At 23.8% G+C, this 24,800-nt stretch overlaps 5 protein-coding genes across 5 annotated transcripts; 4 read left to right on the top strand and 1 right to left on the bottom strand.

The window, feature by feature from the left end:
• Window positions 1–718: 718 nt before the first annotated feature.
• Window positions 719–1,275, top strand: PVVCY_0800200 (conserved Plasmodium protein, unknown function; the record flags this gene model as incomplete). The annotated part of the gene is made up of 2 exons (XM_008626829.1): window positions 719–802; window positions 1,081–1,275. 2 exons carry the CDS (start codon window positions 719–721, stop codon window positions 1,273–1,275), a joined length of 279 nt encoding a protein of 92 aa, XP_008625051.1.
• A 593-nt stretch (window positions 1,276–1,868) lies between these two features.
• Window positions 1,869–5,357, bottom strand: PVVCY_0800190 (SET domain protein, putative; the record flags this gene model as incomplete). Its single annotated transcript, XM_008626828.2, has 2 exons — window positions 1,869–4,919; window positions 5,076–5,357. 2 exons carry the CDS (start codon window positions 5,355–5,357, stop codon window positions 1,869–1,871), a joined length of 3,333 nt encoding a protein of 1,110 aa, XP_008625050.2.
• A 4,643-nt stretch (window positions 5,358–10,000) lies between these two features.
• Window positions 10,001–12,211, top strand: PVVCY_0800180 (alpha/beta hydrolase, putative; the record flags this gene model as incomplete). The annotated part of the gene is made up of 1 exon (XM_008626827.2): window positions 10,001–12,211. The coding sequence occupies one exon, from the start codon at window positions 10,001–10,003 to the stop codon at window positions 12,209–12,211; it is 2,211 nt and encodes a 736-aa protein (XP_008625049.2).
• A 1,993-nt stretch (window positions 12,212–14,204) lies between these two features.
• PVVCY_0800170 (pre-mRNA-splicing factor CLF1, putative) lies at window positions 14,205–16,994 on the top strand (the record flags this gene model as incomplete). The annotated part of the gene is made up of 6 exons (XM_008626826.2): window positions 14,205–14,231; window positions 14,447–15,850; window positions 15,951–16,058; window positions 16,176–16,274; window positions 16,470–16,769; window positions 16,896–16,994. The coding sequence occupies 6 exons, from the start codon at window positions 14,205–14,207 to the stop codon at window positions 16,992–16,994; spliced, it is 2,037 nt and encodes a 678-aa protein (XP_008625048.2).
• Window positions 16,995–21,733: 4,739 nt separating this feature from the next.
• PVVCY_0800160 (conserved Plasmodium protein, unknown function) lies at window positions 21,734–24,227 on the top strand (the record flags this gene model as incomplete). Its single annotated transcript, XM_008626825.2, has 2 exons — window positions 21,734–22,178; window positions 22,318–24,227. 2 exons carry the CDS (start codon window positions 21,734–21,736, stop codon window positions 24,225–24,227), a joined length of 2,355 nt encoding a protein of 784 aa, XP_008625047.2.
• Between the last annotated feature and the right edge of the window lie 573 nt (window positions 24,228–24,800).

Raw genomic sequence — 24,800 nt, 5'->3', positions numbered from 1 at the left:
AATGGTGATGTATTTCCCACTACATAGTTTTTATTTCTTTTTTATGGCAAACTATATTTTATATAGTATATAAATATTTGTGAGTTTTATTGCTAGTTATTTTGATTTGTAATAATTAGAATTTCAACACTATTGTTTATGTATTAATTACTTGTTTTATTGTATTTTTTATTTTTTATGTAGCATTTATTTTTTTAATTTTTTTCTCTCAAAAAAATTGCACTTAAATTCTTATTCCGTTATTGCATTACAACACTGTGTGCACATGAGTGTAAAATATATACAACAATTTTTAACACTATTTAAAAGTAAACTTGTATTTTTATACTAATATCTTTTCGCGCATTCTTTTACAAGTCACAATGGTTATAGTTATTTTTTTAAATTAATAGAAAAAATTAAACAAATATACATTTTTCACATTACAAAATTATAAAAATAATTTTTTTTATATTAATAATATTTTTTTATATTTCGTGGTGACGGTGTCTGGTGTTTCTCATGATTTATTGCGGAATATTATTTTTTTTAAATATCAAGAAATAAATTGTAGTGTGATTTATTTATGCATTTATTCCCATTGTTATATGTGTACTATTTTATATTTTATTTCTTTGCAGTATTAGCTCTGCGATATTGAAACATTTTTGCGTTATTACAGATAAAGCATTCATTGGCGATATCATCTTGGCTTTTCGGTTTATATTAACTTCGTAAAATGGAACAAAAAGGAGACAGGAAAAAGAAAAAAAAAAAAAAGGAAAAAGAAAAGGACCCCAGCTATTTCTCCGATACCATAACAGTAAATATCGAAAAAATGTTATATAAACATAATGAAATGTGTGATAAAAGAAATCAATGACTGTGATGGAAGTAGACGGAATTTTTTGTGTTTTATGGCATTTCCTCCACTTCATTATGTGTAAAAATGGTTTTATTTTATTTCAACAAACTTTTCGAAAAAATTATATTACATATATTATGCTTATATGTTTTGCTTTTATCATCACATTTATTCGATTCTCATTTATATTAATTTTTATACATGCCTATATATATATTCCCATTTTTTATATATAGTTTTGTGGAACTTTTATGCGTGACTCTATGATAAGCGCAGCCGAAGTTGTTCAAAATAATTATTATCCCATTAAAGAATCGTTAATAAATATATACGATCAGTATTTTAGTGAGAACAACCACCACAGTAATACTCGCATTACTGGGAACGTCCCAATTTTTATGGTGAAGGCAAGTGATATAAAGCCAAAATAAGAGCCCATTCATTTGTTTAGTTTTATCTCTTTTTTTAATAATAGTATGGCGATAAATATTGATTAATTATGGATAATAAATATAAACGAAATTAAAACACTCACAAAATAAACATACTCACATATACATATCTATATGCGAAGATATGCGAAGACTTTTGAAAATAGTAATTTTGTCAAAACAAAAAAAATACAATTTTAAAAATGTGAATTTCGTGTGTTCGAAAAGATAAAGAAAAGAAGAGACAAAAAAATATATGTGTAATGATAAGAGGGTAAGATGAAATCGGGTAAGGGGTTACTCTTTCATCTGTTGAAGAAAAAGCATATATATATATATATATATATATATATAAATTACGCATATATGTCGCATGTGTAAACACATACGAAGATTTATATTTTTGACAACGTATTTTACAAGAAATTAGTCCAATTCGGTATGAGTAAAGCGGGTATGAATACATGCATCAATTTAATTAATGCTATATGATGAAATAAAGAAAGAAATGTGGGTATACAAAGTGGTTTCCAAGTAGCATACCACAATCAATCGAGTGGTCAAATACTGTGCTCCTTCAAACTAATTGTGGGTCATAGTTTGAGCCATTCATTATCTTTAATTATTTCTCGATCTCTTTCACCATAATCGATTAGCAATTCCTCTCCTTTTTGTATGTCTCTAGAGGCGATGAAAAAAAGTCTGGGGACTAAATCAACGGTTAATACTTTAGGAATTAAATTTGAATTTTTTTTTGAGTGATTTACTAATCTAGCAAAAGATCTCAAGAAATATTTTTTATTAGCATAATTAATAGCCGCGTCTATACTTTCTTCAGTTCCATCTATGCAATATCTTTTATTTTCATGTTTAAAATAAAACATGTAACAACCTTTTTTTTTATTTTTAATATATGTTTGCTCTCGTTCTATTGCTTCATTATGTGTTAACAATTCACCAACATATTCAAAAACAAAATCAAATTTATTAATTTGCGCATCTGCATATATGCATCTACCTTTTGTAGAGTCAAAAATAACTTTTATACATGCAAACATATTCATTTTAAGATTTTCTTCATATATAATATTTCTACTTTTTTCTTTTAAGTAAGATAATGGAATCATGTTAATTTCAGTTTCTTTATCAATGAATAGATTAATAAGCTGCTGTTTATTTAATTTGTTTATAGTTCTATCATATTCATATTTTCCATAATATTCTATCCTGGCTTTTTTTAATTTTTCGATTTTCTTGCTATTTACATTTTGAAGAAATTTATCAATAAAATTTACACTATCTTTTAATTTCATAATTTCGATATCTTGTTTTTTATTTTGTGACTTTCCGTAATAAGGAACAAAGGAATCAGAAAAGTCTGCAAATCTTTGTTTTACTTCTTGCTTGCCATCATTTTCATTTTCTTGTTCTCTTTTTTCAGAAAAAAATTTATATAATTTTTCAAAACACATATCTAGGTCAGTGATATATTCTCTAAAATGCAAAGATATGTTCCACAAGAGATCAGGAGAATAGGTAGAAATAGTTGTTAATTTTATATTTTCAGTATTTTTTATCAAATAAATTAAAATTTGTATGATAATTTTTTTCGGTAATATCTTTACCTTATCATAACTATAGCATGCGTCATTAAATTTAACATATATATAATCTCCTTGCTTTAGCTTTTTTTCTAAGCATTTATCTTTTTTGCTAATAAAAACAAATATAATATCTCCATCTGTAACTATTTCTGTGTTTTCAGATATGTCTTCTAGTTTCAGGTTCTGATCGTTGCAATCTTTGTTGAATTCCGTAGAGAGGATATTTTGGGGTATGTGCGTTGTCTCTGTTGTGCCTTCTTTTGATAAAGCATTTCCTTCCGTTCCACATTTCTCTTTAGTAGCAATTCCCTCTTTGGAATTCGAATAGGATTGCCCTTCTATATCAACATTTTCTGTGGTAATGCATTCATTCTGAAATGTATGACAGCTGTCTTGAGGTTTAGAAGTTAATTTTTGGACATCGTATTCTGATGGTATATATTTTTTAAAGTAATTAAAAATGTCATCATCTTCAAAATTTTGAACATCATTTTTAATTTTTTGTTCTGATAATTCGTATAAATAATTTTGGTTTTTAAAATGTTCTTTTTTATCACATGTGTAAAAATCTTCATCATCGATTATAAATATTTTATAATTTTTTTTATAAAAAGTTTCAATTCGCTCGAAGCTTTTAGATAAAGAATTTAAATGTGGCTTCTTTTTGTCCAAAATATTTTTTAGTATTTTATTTATATATAAATCTATACAATCTTTACCGAATTTATTTTTTTTAAATATATGGTGGTTAATTTGATTTTCTTGGTCTTCTAAATTATTATAAAACATATTTTTAAAACAATTTACATATTCATAATTTTCTAATTTATATAATTTGGATGATTCTAAAATAAATTTTGTATTTTCGTTTAAATTTTGTTCATTTTCTTTTTTTATTTCGGTATCATTTCCGATGGGAGTATCTTCCATATTGATACAATGATTTTTCATTCCTTCCAATTTTGTTGAACTATTATTATTAGAATTTTTATTATCTATTTCTTTTTCTGCATCCTTACATTCTAACTTGTCTATTGTGTTATTTTCATCATATATACTATTTTGGGATTGGCCACCATGAGAATGATTGAAATTATTTTCTCGGCAATGATTATCAGTTTCAAAGTATTCATTATATTCTCCATCTTTTACACCTGTATTCCCTTCAGTGTAATTTTCAATGTAAATTTCGTGGCTATCAACTATGGAATCTTCTTTTCCATCATCATCAGTCATATCGTTACTACTACTATGGCAATAATACCATGTTTTCCTTTTCTTCCTTTTTGCATTATTATTAGTAGGAATATTATTATCTGTGTCACTAATGACAATTGGTTTTTCTTCATTCCCATTTTTTTCATTTTTTTGAGTATTACAACTATTATTATTAATGATTTTACTTTTATTTTTTGTATCTTCAGTTTTTACTTTATTTTGATTAAGAATTGTTTTTTTATTTTGCATTTTGAGGAGCTTGTTCAAATTGGCATATTCCTTTTCATTAGTAAGACAAGAAAAGTTATTAATGTTACTGGACTTTTTTTGGTTACATTTATCAGCATTTTTATTTTTAATATTATTAGTACTATAAGAAAAACATTGATTTTTATTTTTTTTTCCCGCCTCTTCTATTTTTATTTTTAAGCGATACCATTTTACTTCATTAATAGAATTTGAATTATTTTTTAATCCATTTAAATATGAATATTTTATTTGATCGTTATTAAGCATATTACCATTTTTACTATCATGCTTATTAGTATTTTCATTTTTTCTTTTATTTAATTCATAGCCGTTCAACTGCCTGTTTTTTGTATTTTCATATTTGTTATAAGCGCTATTGTAAATGGATGTGTACATATCTAATTCGTCATATACATTATATTTATTAATACAATCTTGGATTTCCAATTGTGTATTTATATTTAGTCTCTGTCTTTTTACCTTAGACTTTTCGAATAAAAAATGAAGACTCCAGAAGTAATAACGATCATAAATTAGAAGAGGAATATGATTGCTCCGGTATCCACATATCGGCTGCATTCATTGATAAAGAGAAATTAATGAATATGTAGATGAGTAAATGTATATAAGGCAACGGATAAAGCATAAGAGTAAAAGCACTTATTTGTTTGGAGAAAATAATCAGCATATATAAATATTTTTTCTATTATTTTTTTTTTTCGTACATACCGATATATCAAGTGCTATGTTACAACTGTTATCGTCAAACAATAGATACACCTTGGATATTATAGAGGTGTCATTCCCCTGATTTATAGGATTTTTATTTAAATCATCAAAATATTTGAATAGATCTGCATATAATGGTATATACACGATCGAATCTAATTTTTCTTTTTCAATCCATATTATGGATACTAAATCTTTGAAAGAAGGGTTAATATTTTCAAATATATCATTATCGATGTGCTTACTATTTTCAAAGGTTGTATTTGTTTTGTTTTTTTTCATTTTTCGAATTATCTAGCATGACGCATGCATATATATCCATATGTACTTACAATATTCATATATAGATATACAGATATGTGTTTATTTATATGTGGAAATGTGCATGGGGGTCCCCTTTCTTTCAAACGGAATTCAGATGAAATAATTATATATACATATTGAACATACAACCGTATTGTACATTTTTCTCAAAAAATTGTGAATAAAAAAAATACAAAAATTCACTAGCACGGGAATTTTGTTCGATATATACGTGGTTCGATATTTTTAAATATGTATAATGAAAATAAAAAATAAAATACAATGAATAAAAAGAAGGTAACTTAAAATTTTTTTTTAATATTAAAAATAATAAAAACAAAATAAGAATATCTCCAAAGAGGACAGGAAATAACAAAGTTCAATGAAAATAATAAGGTTGTGTATAACAATATAAGAATGATTAATAAAAGATTTTAATAAATTAAACAAATACATACGTAAATAAAGATCTCTAAAATATACAAGTAAATAATCAATGTGTTTATATGCACGCACATATATATATCCATAATTCATATAGCCAAGATATTATAAGGCATATAAAACTGTGTATATATACAAATTTTTACTAAAATCAAAGGATAAATAAGCAATAAAATGTGTAAATTCAATGGATTTTAGCATATCAATATTACCTTTATATGGATATTATATTTTTTTCATGCAAGATAACTATTTTTTATATTTTAAAAATTATAATTTCAGTTATTTTGCAAAAAAGGGTGTGTGTAAACATTAATTTTTTAATGTTTTGCAACAATTATTTATATATTATTTATGTGAAAAAGACGATATGTGAGGAAATAAAATAAAATTCTCTATATTTATATTCTTTATTGTAAACGGAAATCTCTTTTTTTAAAGAAAAAATGAATAAAAAATATCAGAATAATGCATATACATATTATATATGTATGTAAAAGGTTTACTTAATTTGTTGAATGTTGATCGGCTTTGTATAATTAATAACAACTTTATAATATAAATCCTGTATGCCTTTTTTAGATAGTATTTTTCGTTTTAATAATACATAAAAAATTAGCTATTTAAATAATATATGGTTTCTTAGTAACCGAAACCAAACCATGAATCTAATGAAGGATTAAAAACGGCTAATACATATATACTTACTACCATAATATGATAATATGAATAATAATGACACCCAAATTGTACGGTTGTACATATATATTTGTTTAACAAACCTATATGGCCATATTTTTAAAACGTATATTGAAGCTTTTATTTTTTTATGAGAAACCTTATTTTCTTTTATTATATCATAGGATTATATATAGGGCTCTTATATACTTTACATATTTATGCGAAGAAATAAATAATATTGTCTCATATAAGCAATAGTATCAGTTATGTAGTTTTGAAATATTGCAAATATTGTAATTCCATAAACCCTCATGCATGATTTGATTATGCACAAGTCTGTTGTTATATATATTATACACATATGTAGAGCATACACATAATTATAATGAAATTTAATTAATTTTATAAATAAACGAACATAAGGTAAATAAGTTTTTTTAAAATACAATAAAAAAACAAAAGAAATAATTTTATTTTCTTTGTAAAATAATAAAAAATAAAAATACATGAAAAAAAGAAATGAATTGATTTAGTGATATTCAATGTTATACGTTTGTATGTAATAAGAATTAATATTAAAAATGGTGATAAAGAGCTTTTTTCAGTTGGTAAGAGATTTGTTTTTAAAAAATAAAAATAATGATATTTGGCTTAAAAAAAAAACTTTAAATAATAAAAATAAATATATGGTTGTATATATTTTACAGCCATCATATGCATATATATTTTTTTTTACATATATTAATATATATTAAAATTAAGCAGTGGGCAGTATTTATTATATATATTTAATTATATTCGATGATATGAATGTACACCTAAATAAACAAAGAAAAAACATATACAAACAATAGTTGTATAACTATAAAATTTTATATGCAATGTTGTTAAAATTTGAGTACCCTTGCTTATATTATTTGTGTATAATACTTTACATATTACAAAAAAAATGCATATTAAAATTATTATGTATATTTTTTTATATTTAAAAAAAACTTAAAGATTTATATTTTTTTATATATATAGTTTAATTTTTGTTCCTTTTAAAGATTTTAAAAAAAATAAAACGAGGAAAAGACTCATGCTAATTTTTTAAAGCGGAAGCTTGTAGTATATATTTAAAAAAATATACATGTATTTATTGCATATATTCCCATATATATTTACATGCTATTTTTATGATTTTTTATATTTGTTCAAGCCTATAAGTTTCTTTATGTATAACTAGTTCATTGGCGTGTAGACTTGTTTGCGTACATTTGTATATAATAGTATTTGATAAATATATACATGGTTGTAAAATATATTTTGTGAAAATAAGTATACATATTCCTTTAATACCGTTTTTTCATATATATTTGTGTCAGTAATTATTATTATATTTGTTCATAATTGTTAATAGTTATATATTTTTTAAGTAAATATTCCTAAATTTAAGCTAAAATTATTTTTAAAATATATTATGGAAGTATATATATTTATGTAGTTATTTTATAATTAAAATAAAAGAAAAGCAAACAAATATTTCTATAAAATTTTTGAATTATATTTATCATTTTATATACACGCTTTTAAGACTCGATATTTTTGTGTTTTTTGTACGTCCGCATGTATAATAAATGTGCAAATACGTATCTACTTATGTATAATTTATACATTATTTTTTTCTTTTACAATAAAACGAATATTTACAACAACAGTATATAATAGACTTAATTTTTTACTGTTGTATTTTTCCTTTTACGAATTAAAAAATATTCAAAAAAGAGCTATCCAAATTGCTAGTATTACATAGACATACATAAGTAATGGAATAATATATTTAAATTAATTTTTGTGATAACTCTATGTTTTAATAATATACAGATGTGTGTATGCGCATATGATATTGTATGGTATTTTTTAAGCTTTATATAGTATTTAATTTGTTTCCTTTTAACTTGTGTATGAATTAATAATTATTTATTTCACATATTAATGAAAGTAACATGCATTTCCAAAATATATATATGACTGTTTTGTGATCATATTTTCCAAGCCTATATTTGAGAATAAAACAACTCTCAAAGTAGAGAAATATATTTATATATATGTATGCGTGAATAGTTGCGTTTTTTAATACTGTCTAGTAACAAAGTACAATCAATAATTTATTGTGCTGTATTAGTTTTTTAATGTAAATTTATTATAATTTTTTAGATTTTATGCTTTGTATTTTTATATATTTTTGTATTTGTTTATGCATATTTAGTATATTCTTATTGTTACTTTTTTATGTTGTGTGCACAGTGTTTTGAAGTAAATATATTTTTTTATTTGTATTATATAAATAGGCATTTAAAAAAATTAACTTAATTACGTGTGCGTCTAAATACATGTACATATTTGTATCCAAATATAATAAATATTTTTTATAAATTAGTTCTAAAATAGAAGTGATTCATATTGTTTTGTGTGCATTTTCAAGTAGTGTATATTATGTATAGGTTTAAAAATAATCGAAGGATTTGTATATAATAGAATATGAAAACAAAATTTGTAGACGCAAACAGAAAAATATAGGATAAAATAAGGGTAAGAAAATGTTATTTTAGATGCATTTTCATTGACTGTGGTTCATATTTTTTATAACGTTATATATATAATTAGTTACTATTGACATTGCTACATGTATATAATAACAAAATTTATTGTTGAAAAAACATAATTGCGTTGTGAAATAATAATATATATATTTCTTATTTTGTGTTGTTATGTCAATGTAAACAAATTCTTTAAATATATGCATATTCAGTGTGTTGTTATTGTGCATTTTAAAATTATTATAAAAATTGCTCTTTTAATGTTTAAAATTTTAATTAAAAAAAATATAAATGTAAGTTTGCATTTAATGTTATAACAAAGTTTGGAAATTATTAATTTTGGGGGGAAATGTTATGTTTTTTATTTACTTTATTATTATTAATTTTTTCATTTCTTTTTTTGTATATCGGAATTTAATTAAAAAATATATGTATATTATATTTATATATTTGTACACAATTTATATTATAATTTTTTACGTACATGCATATATTATATATGCAATGTCCATTTTTTAGTATCATATATTATATGGAAACTGTATTTTTAAATTTTTAGTTTTACATATAATTTTTTTACATTTTCTATAGTAAAACTGATAGCATATTTATTATGCGTGTATATTAGAATTAGTGTGCATATATATACAGATTATATATGCAGTTTAAAGTAAACACGCGTGGTAACTACATAGTGTATTTTATAAATTTTCATTATTTTTTACTATTTTATATTTGATTATTATATGTATATATTTGCATCCTTTTTTATTTGAAAAAAGAAAGGAAAAATAATTCACCCATTTATTACATTAGAAGTTTATTAAAATAGACAGTGCTTTATGAGTTGGAGAGTTTTCCTATTTTTTTTATACAAGTTATACGACCGATAATAAATAATTAAGAGAAGGTGCAATGGGTAATACAGTACTAAATTATTTTGTCTTTCGCCCACATCCACCGAGTTATGCAAAAAACAATGCAAATTTACATTTTATTAAAACAAAACATGGAAGTGTTATATGCGGTTTTTATTTAAACAATAATGCAGATATAACAATATTGTTTAGTCATGGAAATGCAGAAGATATAGGTGACAATGTAGACTATTATAATAACTATTCTAAGTCTATAAAAGTAAATATGTTTATCTATGACTATAGTGGGTATGGTCATAGTACAGGGTATCCTAGTGAAGAGCATGTATATAATGATGTAGAAGCGGTATATGATCATATGACTAACTCATTATCTATCCCACCAGGAAGCATAATAGCATATGGTAGAAGTTTAGGCTCTACAGCCTCTGTACATATTGCTACAAAAAAAAAAATAAAGGGTTTAATACTTCAATGTCCAATAGCATCAATACACCGAGTGAAATTTCGATTAAAATACACATTACCCTATGATTTTTTTTGTAATATAGATAAAATATCTACTATTGAATGCCCTATTTTATTTATACATGGTACGAATGATACATTGATACCATATCATGGAACAGTGGACATGATTATGAGAACAAAAGTAAATACATATTATGCGCTTATTGAAGGAGCTGGCCATAATAATTTAGAAAGCTGTTATTTTAAGCAATTAAATACATCGATAGTTGCATTTATTTATATTTTGAAAGCTAATATACGCGAGAGCGTAAGAGCTTCATATGACATCACAAAATTAAATCTTCACGAATTAAGGAAAAAATATATATTAAGTAAAGATCCTGCTCAAATGAAATTAAAAGGTATTATGAATAAAATTCAAAAATCCAATCATGAAATAAAATCTGAAAACAAACGTGATCCATCATTATGTCGAATAAATCTAAACCCATCTCAAGCGTCAGATAGCGAACATAATGATAATATATTTAAAAAATACCAAGAAAGTAGCATCGAGACCAAATCTTATCCATCTGTGACAAGTATCAGTACTATATTTGACACAGATGGATCGACAACTGGAGGAATTCCGGATAAAACATTTAGTGAAAATAACAATAATATGAGTCTTGAAAATATTTCAGGATATTTGTATAATAATATACCCATCAAAAATTTGTATAAAAATAGAAGATGGGAAGAAAATATTATTAAGAATTCTAATAGAAATAATAAACTGGAAATTGATAAAAATGAAATCAAGGAAGGATATCGTAATTACTTATATGGAAAATGTGATACTGATGTAAAAAATTTCAATAATAACAATTCGTATAAATGTACTAAATTGGGAAGTCTAAACCAAAATACAAAAGACAGAAACTTTATAGGTGGAAGTAACACTAGTAAAAGTGGAAGTAACACTAGTAAAAGTGGAAGTAACACTAGTAAAAGTGGAAGTGACACTAGCAAAATTGGAAGTAACACTAGCAAAATTGGAAGTAACACTAGCAAAATTGGAAGTAACACTAGCAAAATTGGAAGTAACACTAGCAAAATTGGAAGTAACACTAGTAAAATTGGAAGTAACACTAGTAAAATTGAAAGTAACACTAGTAAAATTGGAAGTCAAATCAAAAGCGATAATGGTAAAAATAAAATAATTTATGATACTTCTGGCAAATTAGACGGAAATAGCAATACTATTGCATCGAAAAAAGGGGAGAAAAATGGAAGTTCCAGTTACATATATAATCCAAAGAAAAACATAAATACAAAGAGTAATTTAAAAAGTGATAATAAACAAGGTTTAGAAAAATTGCTCTCAAATGGAGCAAGTGGTAGTATGAGTTCTACAAAAAGAGAAGAATTATCAAGCAGAGAAGGAATAGCAAATTTTTGTAATATAAAAAGTGAATCAAATATAAGTAGTAATGTGTCTGCAACTAGCGATAAGAAAATCGTCGCTAAGAAAGGAAATAAAAGTAGAAATAATAGTCACGAAAGGGGTGGTAGCAATTCCAGCGGTAATATTAGTGGAAATGATGCAGTGAAGAGTGATGCTTCTAAATGTTATTTGAATGATAAGGTGGGTAATAATAAAATTGAAATAAATAAATTGAAGGGAAAAATTCAAGTAAATAATAATAACATTAGTAAGTATTATGAAACTTCAAATAGTGAAACAAACTTTTTTGATATTCCTCAAGAAAATAATGCTTTGGAATCCTCAAATTAAAAAATAGTAATCAGATAGTAATCAAAGAGAACGGATAAATCACCAAAATATATGCGAAAGTGAGTTACATAATTTGAAAGGAAAATAATGAATTACAAGCACAGCCATCTAAGTGCAGAATACAGTATGCATATATATAAGTATGTATGGGGATGTAGTATTTCATATAATGGAAGATAGAATTACTTACACCGAATGTTCACATTATTAATCACCGATTATCCCTTTTGAAAACTAAAAATAATACAAACAAATTTTTAACGCCACCCATATATGTATGTATGTGGTGATGCAGCAATCTCCATGATAAGCATTGCTTATCATTATCAAAATTGTATTTTATTTAATTTTTTCTTTATTTGTTCTTTTTCGAGAAAAATATAAATTTTTATTAATATTTTTTGTCAATATATGCTATATTAAAAAATATAATGTATAAAATTTTGTTAATGCACATATATAAAACGGCGGATAGTATTGTATATGCCTCATCAATTTATACCCTTATATTTTTTCACGCATGCATACATATGTATATGCATGAATAGTTTATGGAAATAATAATGGTTATGTATTTTGGTATAGGCATGTTTTTTTACGAAACGTCATTATTTCATTGTTTAATTTCATATTATTTTGTTTTATATGTTTTATTTTACTACTTTCCTTTTAATTCTTTTCTTATTTTAATAAATTATTTGAACCGACTTTATTAAAACCGTTTTCACTTTTACTTGTTAAAGACAACCAAGTAGTTGGCGGTGTAAATTTTTCAAAGACGTCAACTAAAGGAAAAGCAAACCCCTGCATATATTTAGGATCAAAAGCCATGATACCTTATTGAATTCTTTTATTTTTAAATATAATAAAAATCCTTATTTGTAAGAAGGGGGGAAAGTATGTCTATGCTTTATGGAAATAAATATTCTATAATGAATAGAAAGATGAAAAAATAAGAGAAATAAAGCAATAATTGTAATTATATTTGGGGTAATAATAGCAATATTGCTTATTCTAAATGAAATACGTAATGTCCATATTTAAGAATCAAAATATATATATAATGATAAGAAATTGTAATAATAATATACATAGTATGGCTCCAAATATGGGAATACGCATACTTTTATCGTGATATATTTTATCACAAAACTTTCTTAAAAATTGGTGGATTACATAAATGAATTGCCTCTTGAAGCGCTATTATGAATATTGCGGAATAGAGAATAGATGTTTATTTTCCATTTTTTTTTTATTATTTTTTTTCACATAGCTAAAATTTTCGATTTTATTCAAATCAGAACGTCTTTGCTATTTTATTATAAATAGTTTTTTACAGCAATTTGTGAAAAAAAAATTAATGAATAATAACAGAAATTTTCCAAATTTAGTTTATAGCAAAAATTGCTGATAGCTGTTTAGCTGAATTCAAATTTTTGTAACGTTTTTTTTGCAAATAATAGGTAAATATTTTTTTGAATAACTTTTTTATTTGATGAGAATATTATGGAGGTTATCGTTCCAGTGGGAAATATATTATGTATGTATATATTTTTTTTCAGTGAATAATTATTTTGATAAATTTACAAAATGAAAACTAGTAGAATGAAAGGATGAAAAAAAGGAATAATGAAATAGCAAAATATTTTGAGCACAGCTAAATATTATATATAATTTTTTGTTTGTTTGCTCACAAAAAAAATTGCCTTTAAAATGATGCGTTAATAATTTGTTTATTGTTTTTATTCGTGATTTTGTTTACTGCTTTTTTGGCATTTCTCATAATATGTAATTTTTTCGTAAAAAGGTTCGGTATGAACTTGCGAAACTTGACGAGGGAAAAAATAAAAATGCAGTTATTGCAGAATACGAAAACATATTTTATATATATTTTATAGTAGGTTATATTTTTCTCCTTTTCTATTCTTTTAACTAAAAAATCGAAACAAAATATGTAGTAAGGAAATACACTACTTCGAACCCTAAGAGCAATATGTATACAAACAGTAAAAACGTTCAGGTAAGAGGCTAAGCGAAATATCTTACGAATGATGAAAAGGGCATATCCCCTATAAATTTTCATGCATATCATGTGAAAATATCACCTACTAATATTTGCGTTTATACTATATTTTGAGGGGAGGAAAAAAGTCTTATTTATCATATTTCGACTATGTACTGCATTTTGCCGCAAAGATTGTGTATCCATATTATAACTTTTCTTTTTTGTATCAGGTTAAGAATAAAAACGCCGCAGATGTGCAAATTACAGCAGAGCAACTCATTAAAGAAGCATTAGACTTTGAAGAGGTTGAGAAAAAAGTAAATTACAATTTAATAGATGAAGATGAGTTAAATGAATATAAAATTTCTAAGCGAAAAGAATTTGAAGACTCGATAAGAAAAAGAAGATATTTAATAAATACATATGTAAAATATGCGTTATGGGAAATTAAACAAAAAGATATAAAAAGATGTAGATCTATTTTTGAAAGAGCATTGAATATTGATTACACAAATAAAAATTTATGGTTGAAATACATAGAAGTAGAATTAACAAATAAGAATATTAACAGTGCTAGGAATTTATTAGAAAGAGTGGTTTTATTATTGCCTTTAGAAAATATATTTTGGAAAAAATATGCACATTTAGAAGAGATATTAAATAATTTTGTTAATGCTAGAAATATATATGAACGTTGGGTTAAGTGGAAAATTGATGAAACTGCTTTTTTATGCTATATAAATTTTGAAGAACGGTGTAAAGAAATAAATAAATGCCGAGAAATTTTTGAGCGACTTATTGTTAGTATACCTAAATTAGAGTGCTTTTATAGATTTATAAAATTTGAAAAGAAATATAAAAATATTAGTAGAGCTAGAGCATGCTATGAAAAATGTATAGAATTGTTGCCATCACAATTTTTAGATCAACACTTTTATATACATTTTTCTAAATTTGAGGAAGAAAATAATGAATATGAAAGATGCCGAAAAATATATATAGAAGCATTAAAAAGATTACCACGTGAAAATAGTGATATTTTATATAAAAATTTTTTACAGTTTCAAAAAAAATATTCTGAAAAAGAAGAATTAGATCAAACATTGTTATATAATGAAAGGATAAATTTTGAAGAAGCACTAAAAAAAACTCCTAATGATTATGATATTTGGTTTAATTATATAAAATTAGAAGAACAAAATATTAACTTAGTTAATAAAGAAAAATCAATAATACGAATAAGAGAATTATACGAAAGAGCTATAAGTATAATACCACAAATATGTACTAAAAAATATTGGAAACGTTATATATATTTATGGATTAATTATTCTGTTTTTGAAGAATTATATGCAGATAATATAGATCGAGCTCGAAAGGTTTACACCAATATATTTAAAATACTTAGCAAGCAAAATTTTACATTTAAAAAGATTTATATACTTTATGCAAATTTTGAAATCAGACAAATGGACATTGATAAAGTTCGAGCTATATTTAATCATGCTATTGAAAATGTAAAAAATGAAAAAATATTCCAAGAGTACTGTGATATGGAATTACGCCTTGGCAATGTAAAAGAATGTAGAAGTATATACTCCAAATATGTGGAAGCCTTTCCATTTAACTCGAAGGTAAGAATAGTTTTATGAATCGGTTTGCAATTCATTAATGCCATTGATTCGCATATACTTGTATTTTTATATATATTTTTGTTTTCATTTTTCATCACAGGCCTGGATCGCCATGATCAATTTCGAATTATCCTTGGATGAGATTGAACGAGCTAGACAAATCGCTGAAATAGCCATACATATAGATGATATGAAACTTCCGGAATTGGTAATTTTGTGTTACTAATAAAAATAAAATTTGCCTACATCGATATATAAGTTCAAATAAGTTCATATTTTTTGAGTATGCTATAAATTCACTTTAAATTCTATATCCTATTCACAGATATGGAAAACCTACATCGACCTTGAAATCAACTTGCAAGAATACGAAAATGCAAGCAAACTTTACGAAAGATTGCTCAATATTACTCAGCATTACAAGGTAAGGGCGAATCCTCATCAATGAAAAAGAAGACATGAAAAAAGGCGTTTCTTTTTACTATTACATCGCCATTTTTAGTTTATTATGTTGCTCCGTACTTTTAAAAAAAATGGGGGAAACTTTTTATTCTCCATCGTACTTTATTTTACTATTTCATTATTTTATATATTTTTGTTTGCTTTTCTCTTTTCTTAGGTATACAAAAGTTATGCAGAGTTTCAGTATGTATATTTGGACAATATAAGCAAATGCAGAGAAATACTGGAAAATGGGATTGAATTTTGCAAAAAAAATGAGCTAGCAAATGAAAGATCGATATTGTTAAATTTTTTGTATGAAATTGAAAATGATCATGGGGATAGTGAAATTATAGAGAAAACCTTAAAAAGGTTACCAAAAAAAGTAAAGAAGAAAAAAATAATTAAAACCAATGACGACGAAGTGGTAGAGGAGTTTATCACTTACGTCTTCCCCGACGACAAAGCACAGTCACAGGTAAAGAAAAAATACCACAAAAATATAAGAAAAATACGAAAACATGAAAATGAGCCATTTGGTTCATCAGTGCATTATGCGTCCATACATGCACATTATATTACACTTTTTGTTTTCCTTCAACAGAACATGAAGATATTACAAAAGGCCATGGAATGGAAGAAGAAGATGGAAAACCACGAAAAGGAGCAAAAAAATGAAAAAGAAATATCCCAAGAAATATAATCCATCAAAAGTAAATAATAAAAACGAAGAAAAAAATAATATTTATCCACTATGAACTTTTTTGTATATTTGGAAATACTAATGAAAGTAATAGGGCAAAAAATGCGTATATATTTTTTGCTTTTCCACAAAGGATTACTTTTTATTGCATGAATGCATGGTCTATTTTTCCCTTTTAATCAATGTACAAATATGTATATGTCCATATATACATAGAGGTGTGTATGCATGGTATCAATTTTTTATGTTTTCATTTGTTTCTTTATTATTACCATATCTTTAAGTCTAAAGAGTGTTATGTTTAGTATACGTTTCATTCTTCCAAACCATTAATGTGTAACATTATAAAAAAATGTTAATTAAAAAAATAACTATTATAAAAATTTTAATACGAAATTAATATATATATCTATGTTATGGATTTTCTCCATATAAAAAATTAGTAGAATAAAGAAAATAGATAATGCCAAAAATCCGAAACGTGGTAAGTAATTTTATTTAATTTGGTCACAGTGAAATAGCGATATGTATATTAAATGTGATGAGAAAAAAAGATATATATATGAGTTTCACCCATTTGTAAATTATAGGCAAATTGGGGAATAAAAAGAAACTCTAAATTTTGATTTATTAATATGTTTATTTATTTTTATATTTTGTCTCCTTCCATGATATAATAGCCCATTAAAAAGAGACAGAGGAAACAAAATAATAAATAACTACATAAATGAAAATATAAATCTGAAAAATAATGTTTAACACATTTGCATATATTGTTACATTGTTTATTATAAAAAAGTGGTAATATTATTTCGAGGGTGGGAAAATTGGCAAGGCCATACACACTATGTATCTACTATAGTGAGAGTTATATTATCATTATAATATGTATTTACATAGCATTGTATATGCATATTATAAATTCGAATTTGCATTGTAAAAAATTTCATAGGTTGAAAGTTTCTTCTGTTATTTGTAAAAAAAATATGATTATAAATGCTCTTGTGCTATTAGATAAATATTGGAACATAGCAAATACATGCGTTAATAATAAAAACGATTAAGTATTAATGTGTATGAGCATGTATAATACTACACATATTGATATTTATGTATGTACTACAGCATTTTGTGTTTGTTTAACTGTATATAGCTTACTATTACATTTATTAAAAAAAAATCGAGGTATCTAAAATGGAAAAGAATTTTGAGCATCGAGAAAAAATAAGTATACGGATAATTCTTTAAGAAATAATATGCAAATAAATAAATGATGGTATAACTGAATGCATTATATCAATAATGTAAATATAAAATTTTTAAGAATGCTTAATAGGAAAAAACTAATAAAAGATGTTTTTTAAAATCGTCATACCAATTTTATAACCATTATTTTGGTAGTTGGAGCCAAAGAATATATTTATTTCATATATGTTCATAATAAAATGTATATGTATAATTATTTTTTTTATAAATGTGATAATATGAAAACAGTCATGGGTGTAATATGCGTATAATATATTGGGGCGTAAAAATTGAAAACATATAACACTGAAAACCAAAAGAGGATATAATTTATGAATTTTAGCATATATAAAGCTGAGCATTATGCATTATATAAGGACAGAATAATTTTGTTCATAAAAAAATGAGCATGTGCATAAATTTATATTGGCGGACGTTAAAAATTATGCATCGGCAAAGAATATATATTATGCATTCTAGATCGATAACATGAGTAAAAAATGAAATAAATAAATGAATAGGTAAAAATGACTGGATATTTTATATTATAAATTACATATAAGGCTATAGCACGAATTGAGAATACACTACTTATGAGAATATTTATGTATTGGTTGCTTATATATGTTATGTTTTTTTATTATGCATATATATGATATTTTATATAAGAAAATGTAGCATTAAGAAAATACGCAAGCATTTACATGATTTATATTTTTATTTCTTCAATTATTTTTACATTTATTCGGACTTTTAATTAAACGTATTATATTTTTTTGTATCATACACTATATTTTATAATTATGTGATTGGAGCTATATTAGATGCATACACAAAAAGGACACTACATATTATGCTTAATTCATTTAGTTTATTAATTTAGTTAATATATTTATTTTCCGGACAATTTTTTCCCGTGTATTAATCATACTTATGTATAACCATTTTAGAGTATGGTAACATTGTTAAAATTTTTTATAAATGATATTTTTTCTTAATTTAATAAGAATTATGATATATACTATACATAAAAATATACAAATATATATGACATATGTTACCAATTTTCTGGTAGTTTAATATGCTGCCAAAAATTTGCCCCAATTTATAATTTACAACCAAGAATATTTACGCACGTATATATTCATAAGTATATGTGAAATATTGTATGAACTCTCTATTTTAACATTTTTTATTTATGTTTATATAATACATAAGAATACACTTATAATATTTTAAAAAAACATTAAGTGTAATAAAAAAGTGTAGCAGTAAAGGTTCTTATTATATGTATTTTTATGGTGTGTATGTTTTTTTAATAAAATTAACATATTATTTTGTCTACCTATTTTTGTAAGTTAATGCAGTGAATTATATTTTTTTTCTGTGATAGAATTTCAGAATGATTATTTACTTCACAAGCATTTATATAAATACTTGAATAGATATATGAATTGAGCTATGTAAATATGTTTATAAATGCTATTTACAAATAATTATACATATATATATATATATTTTTTTATTATTTTTTTGATATTGTTTCGTATTAAAAAACGAAATCTTTTAATTTTTTATAAATTTACGAACATTTTCTATGGCTTAATGATTTTACCTTTGATTATGCATTGCTGAGTTTTTTTTCAACAGTTGTTTTTTTTCTTACTTTTATTACATAGCATATGTATTAATATGTGCGCTTGTGCACATCTGTATTAAGTATGTATATAGTTATACTATACAAAAAATATATATATTATATAGAAGTGTAAAAAATTTTAATGTTAAGTATACATAATTTATACACATTTTACAAACTTATATTAAGAAAAGGGAGAAGTAATTCTTACTATTTTATTTAATTTTCTCACATTACTATATTCATATACATATTTTTTATCCAGTGCAATTATTTAACTACGATTTTTTGTGTTACCGTATATAAATTTTATGAATAAAATTATTTTGGTTATGCCAATTTTTTATTAATTTTTTCTCCATTTATGCATGATGCTTCTTACTTAAATAGTCTATAATTTTCGAAACAATGCATAAAAATATTAATTTTACAAGAAGTTTAATATATAGAAATATATGATATTAGTGCCTATATAAATGTGTATGGAATATTTATTATGATGTTTATAAAGTAGGATAAATAGTAGCGCATCGTAATATAGATTTGGTATATAACCAAATGTGATTATGCTGTATATATATGTATATTAATTTTGTTTATTTCATTATTTTAATTATTACACTTTACCTTCCCGTTTTTTGATTTATTAACTTTTTCTTTTATATTAGTTAACTGATATTGCATACTATGTGAAAATAGTTCAAAATTTTGTAATGGAAAAGAAACATTCTGTATATTTTTTTTTGTTTATTACATAAAATATATATGTAAAAAAAGAAAAAAACCAACGTCTTGGCACAAGCTCGCTGATAAGTTTGCCCAATTTGCTTAACCATTTGTCTTTATTTTTATTTACATTGGAACTTTTATTTTGCTTCATTCTTTTTGAAATAAAAAAATATTTTTCAATAGTATTTATCATCCGTCAAAAATGATGTTTTAGCATGATCCATGGTTTAATTTATTGCCCTTTTATTCTCCACCATATTTTATTAGCTTTTTTATGTATATAATGTTATATGTTTATAAATGATTATATATACTTTGGTTGTATCCATATAATATGTATATGAATACTTGATACGATTTTCGCATTTTTTTAATGAATATTAGTAAAAATATATACATGCGCATATTATTAAAGCATGTATTCATACATAGATATGCAAGGTATAGAAATATATGTATATGCGTATTGCTAATATATTCAATTATCTACATAATATATGTATATAGTATATGAATATTTGAACATTTGGTTTTTGAGTGACATTTATATTTTATCCTATATGTAACTTTTTAATAAAAATAGGAAAATATAAATATAACCAAAAATGTATTACTTTTATATAACTACATCATAGATATAGTAATATTTATACATATCTGTTATTTCTACCAATTAATCAAACGTTAATGGTTTATGAAAATGACTGATATGTCTACCTATATATGTGTGTGGTGATATATACAGTGACATATGTAACTATTATTTAGTTATGTATAATCATGTTAAAAAAATATATATATTTTTTGTATTTTTTTTAATTGCACAAAAGATCAATTTTTGGCTCTTATGGATTCCGGTTTCATTCCACTATTTTTATTTTCTTAACTGTATCTGTTTTCCTTTTTTGATGTTTCTTTTTATTTATTAAAAATAATATAATACTTATCGTTATTCTTATTGGAATATATGTATTATAAAATTTTTTGTATTTGATATACGCATTTATCGATGCAAATATTGTATGTTTCGTTTATTTGCCTTTTTATTTAGTATTTTATATAACTATTTTATCTGGTTATTATCTTTATTTTATTATTTTTCTACACGCAAGCATTTGAATAAAGTATGATGCATGCACATCCAGAAAAAGGGATAAACTACTACAATTTGAATAAAGCAAAGGATTCTATTTTATATGAATACACATATGGAAATGGAGCAAAACGTATTAATTACATATTAAAGAAGAGGGATAGTTTAAGGAATAGTAATAATGTAGGTGCAAATGGAGTTAGTAATAAAAATAATAGCAACACAAGTACCGATACTAATAACACAACACTTAGCAATTCCAACACAAATAATTTTAATACAACACTAAATGATAAAAAGGATATTGGAGCTCATAATAAGAAAAAATATAACCAAAATAATACAAAAAATCGTAAGAAAACAAATAAAAATAATAAGAAAAAATATTATGATAATTTAGATGATACAATATATGATAATCCAAGTATTAATGATAAAAATAATGTTATGAATAATAATAGCAATCTGGATAATAAAGGTAATTGCGTACATTTGAATCACATATGATTTGACCTTGTTATTATAATGTGTAATGCGTCTTTTATCTGTTAGTGCTTGTTTTATGATTAATTTAATTATATAGTAAATTTATTTATTTAATGTTTTTCTATGTTTAGACACCCTAAAAAGAGATCACACGAAATACATAAACACGAAGAAAAGTAAATTGATTAACAATCTTAACTTTTTCATGCGCATTTGTTGTAGTAAAAATTCGTATATAAAGATTATTAATCATTATTTTAATATAATATATTGTAATGATTTAAATATTTTATTTAAATACGAATGTATATTATATAAATTTGTTGAAGAAAATGAAAGGAATTTAACAGTCGATGATTACTATAAAGGTTATATAAATTTAAATAAAATTCCAATATTGAAAAATGAGAGCATCTTATCAAAAGATATACAATTATATATAGAAAATAATCATGAATGTTTAAAAAATAATAAAAATTTAGAAAGCAATGTGTTAAATTTTATATGCATTTACGAAAGTTTAACTATTAAATTTTTTAATCATTTATTTACTAAAATAAACAATAATGAAATGGATATATATACTTCTGACATTGATGCTATTATTAATAATTTTTTAAATAAAAAAAATATGTTAAAAGAAAATGTGTTCAATTTGTTACTAAATATAAGTAAGTCTTATGAAATTAAAAATGATTTTGTTATAGATGATATAAAAAATGACGAACAAATTAAAGAACAAAATGAAAAAATTATTTTCCAAATGCTAAAAAATAGTATAGAGAAAAGATACAGCACCGAATTAGGAGAATTTGACGATGATAAAGAATGTGAGTGTTATGACAATGATGCTATTAATGGCATTTGCCCCTTAAATGGGCTTTATTGCGATGGATATAGTTATTACACAAACAACAATGATAATAATACGAATATGAATCTAGACAATTTTTACGATTTAAAAAATGATAAAGAAGTGAACAACAAAAATATAGATAATATTGAAAACTTAAATAAATGTAACGAAAGTGATAAATCTCCAATTTTCGAGGTAAAAGAAATTAATCTTAGTAATAGCAATTTGACTAAAATGAATAGCAACAAATCAGATGCAACAACTAGCGCTACAATTATAGAACCTGTTTCTTTAGTTGATCCTGGGGATAGTAATTTTCCAAGTAATATGATTTCTAGTTCATTTACAACTGCTACAAGTTATTCAAATTTTTATAATGATAAAAATAAGTTTGTAGATCTTTCGTCAAACTTAGTCGCTCTCAATACTGTAATTGAAGAGGATGAACTTTATTTGTCCCCTAGTAATTCAAATGATCTAGCAATAAAAAAATACAAAAATACAATAAATAGAAACAATTGCGACGAGGAGTTATATAAAGGATGTTTTAATGGTATGAATAGAGATATTGGTGTACAAATTAAACAAGAAGGCAGCATAAATTCTGGAACACTTCATAATAGTGATGAGATATCCCATAACTATAATGATAATTCAAAAAGTAAAGAATCTTTGTATTTACAAAATATACAAGAAGTATTATACAAGGAAATTAATGTTTATAAAGATTTTTATAAAAATAATATTAAAGATGATTATTCAAAAGAAAATGAAAATAAAAATAGTGTAGAAAATATATATCAATTTTTAAGAAATAATATGTTTATACCTAATGATAACATATATACAAATTTGATGGAAAATGGAAATGATGTATTTTTAAATAAACTTAAAAAAAGCGACAAAACTTCATATAATAAATTAATGGGGAAATTGGATATTATGTATAATATAATAAATGAATTTAAAAATAATGTAAAAAGAAGAAAATTAGAAAACGACAATAATACGAATAAATATTACAATGGTTCAACTGTTAAACAGAGAAAAAGAAGATACAGTACCGAAGAATATGATATAGAAAATGTAAATACCGGAAAACGATCTTCGAAAAGTTGCAATTATAAAAAAAATCAATTACCAAAGAGGAGCACACGAGTTTCAAAAGGAAAAAAAATGGCATAACTATGTTAATGATGAAATGGAAAGGAAAACAAATAAGATGCAAATAGTTGGAGGTTTGTATAAATGCAAACTTAATATTTTTTTTATATATCCGCTATATTGGCCGATATGTTTTGTGTATTTCTTTAAACAAATTTCTACAATTTATGTAGCTTTCCCTGTCTTATTATGCCTTTTTTTAGTAATTTTAAGTCTAGCATGTGCTATCAATGGAGTTATAGAATAATTTTGAATATTTAAATTATATATATTTAAAAAAACACTAGCGGATATGTTATACAATAATGAATGAGTATCGTTGGAAATTTTAAAATATACACATTCTCATATTTATACTGTAATTTGTAATATTGTTTTTTCTCTTTATTTTCAATTTATTTTATTTAATTTCATTTTTTAGCTACTCATATTTTTATGTACACATTTAGTGTGAATATAAACGAATATATTTAATTCAAAAAATATAAGCTATTAAATGAGTTATTTTATTTAATGAAATAAAGTGAGCGAGGATTCGCTAATCTTCTTATCATTAATGATAGAAGAAACACCAACGTAAGATTTATCAATTAT

This window comes from Plasmodium vinckei (assembly GCF_900681995.1).
Source record: "Plasmodium vinckei vinckei genome assembly, chromosome: PVVCY_08".
NCBI lineage: Eukaryota > Apicomplexa > Aconoidasida > Haemosporida > Plasmodiidae > Plasmodium > Plasmodium vinckei.
This window is presented reverse-complemented; position numbering and strand designations above follow the sequence as displayed.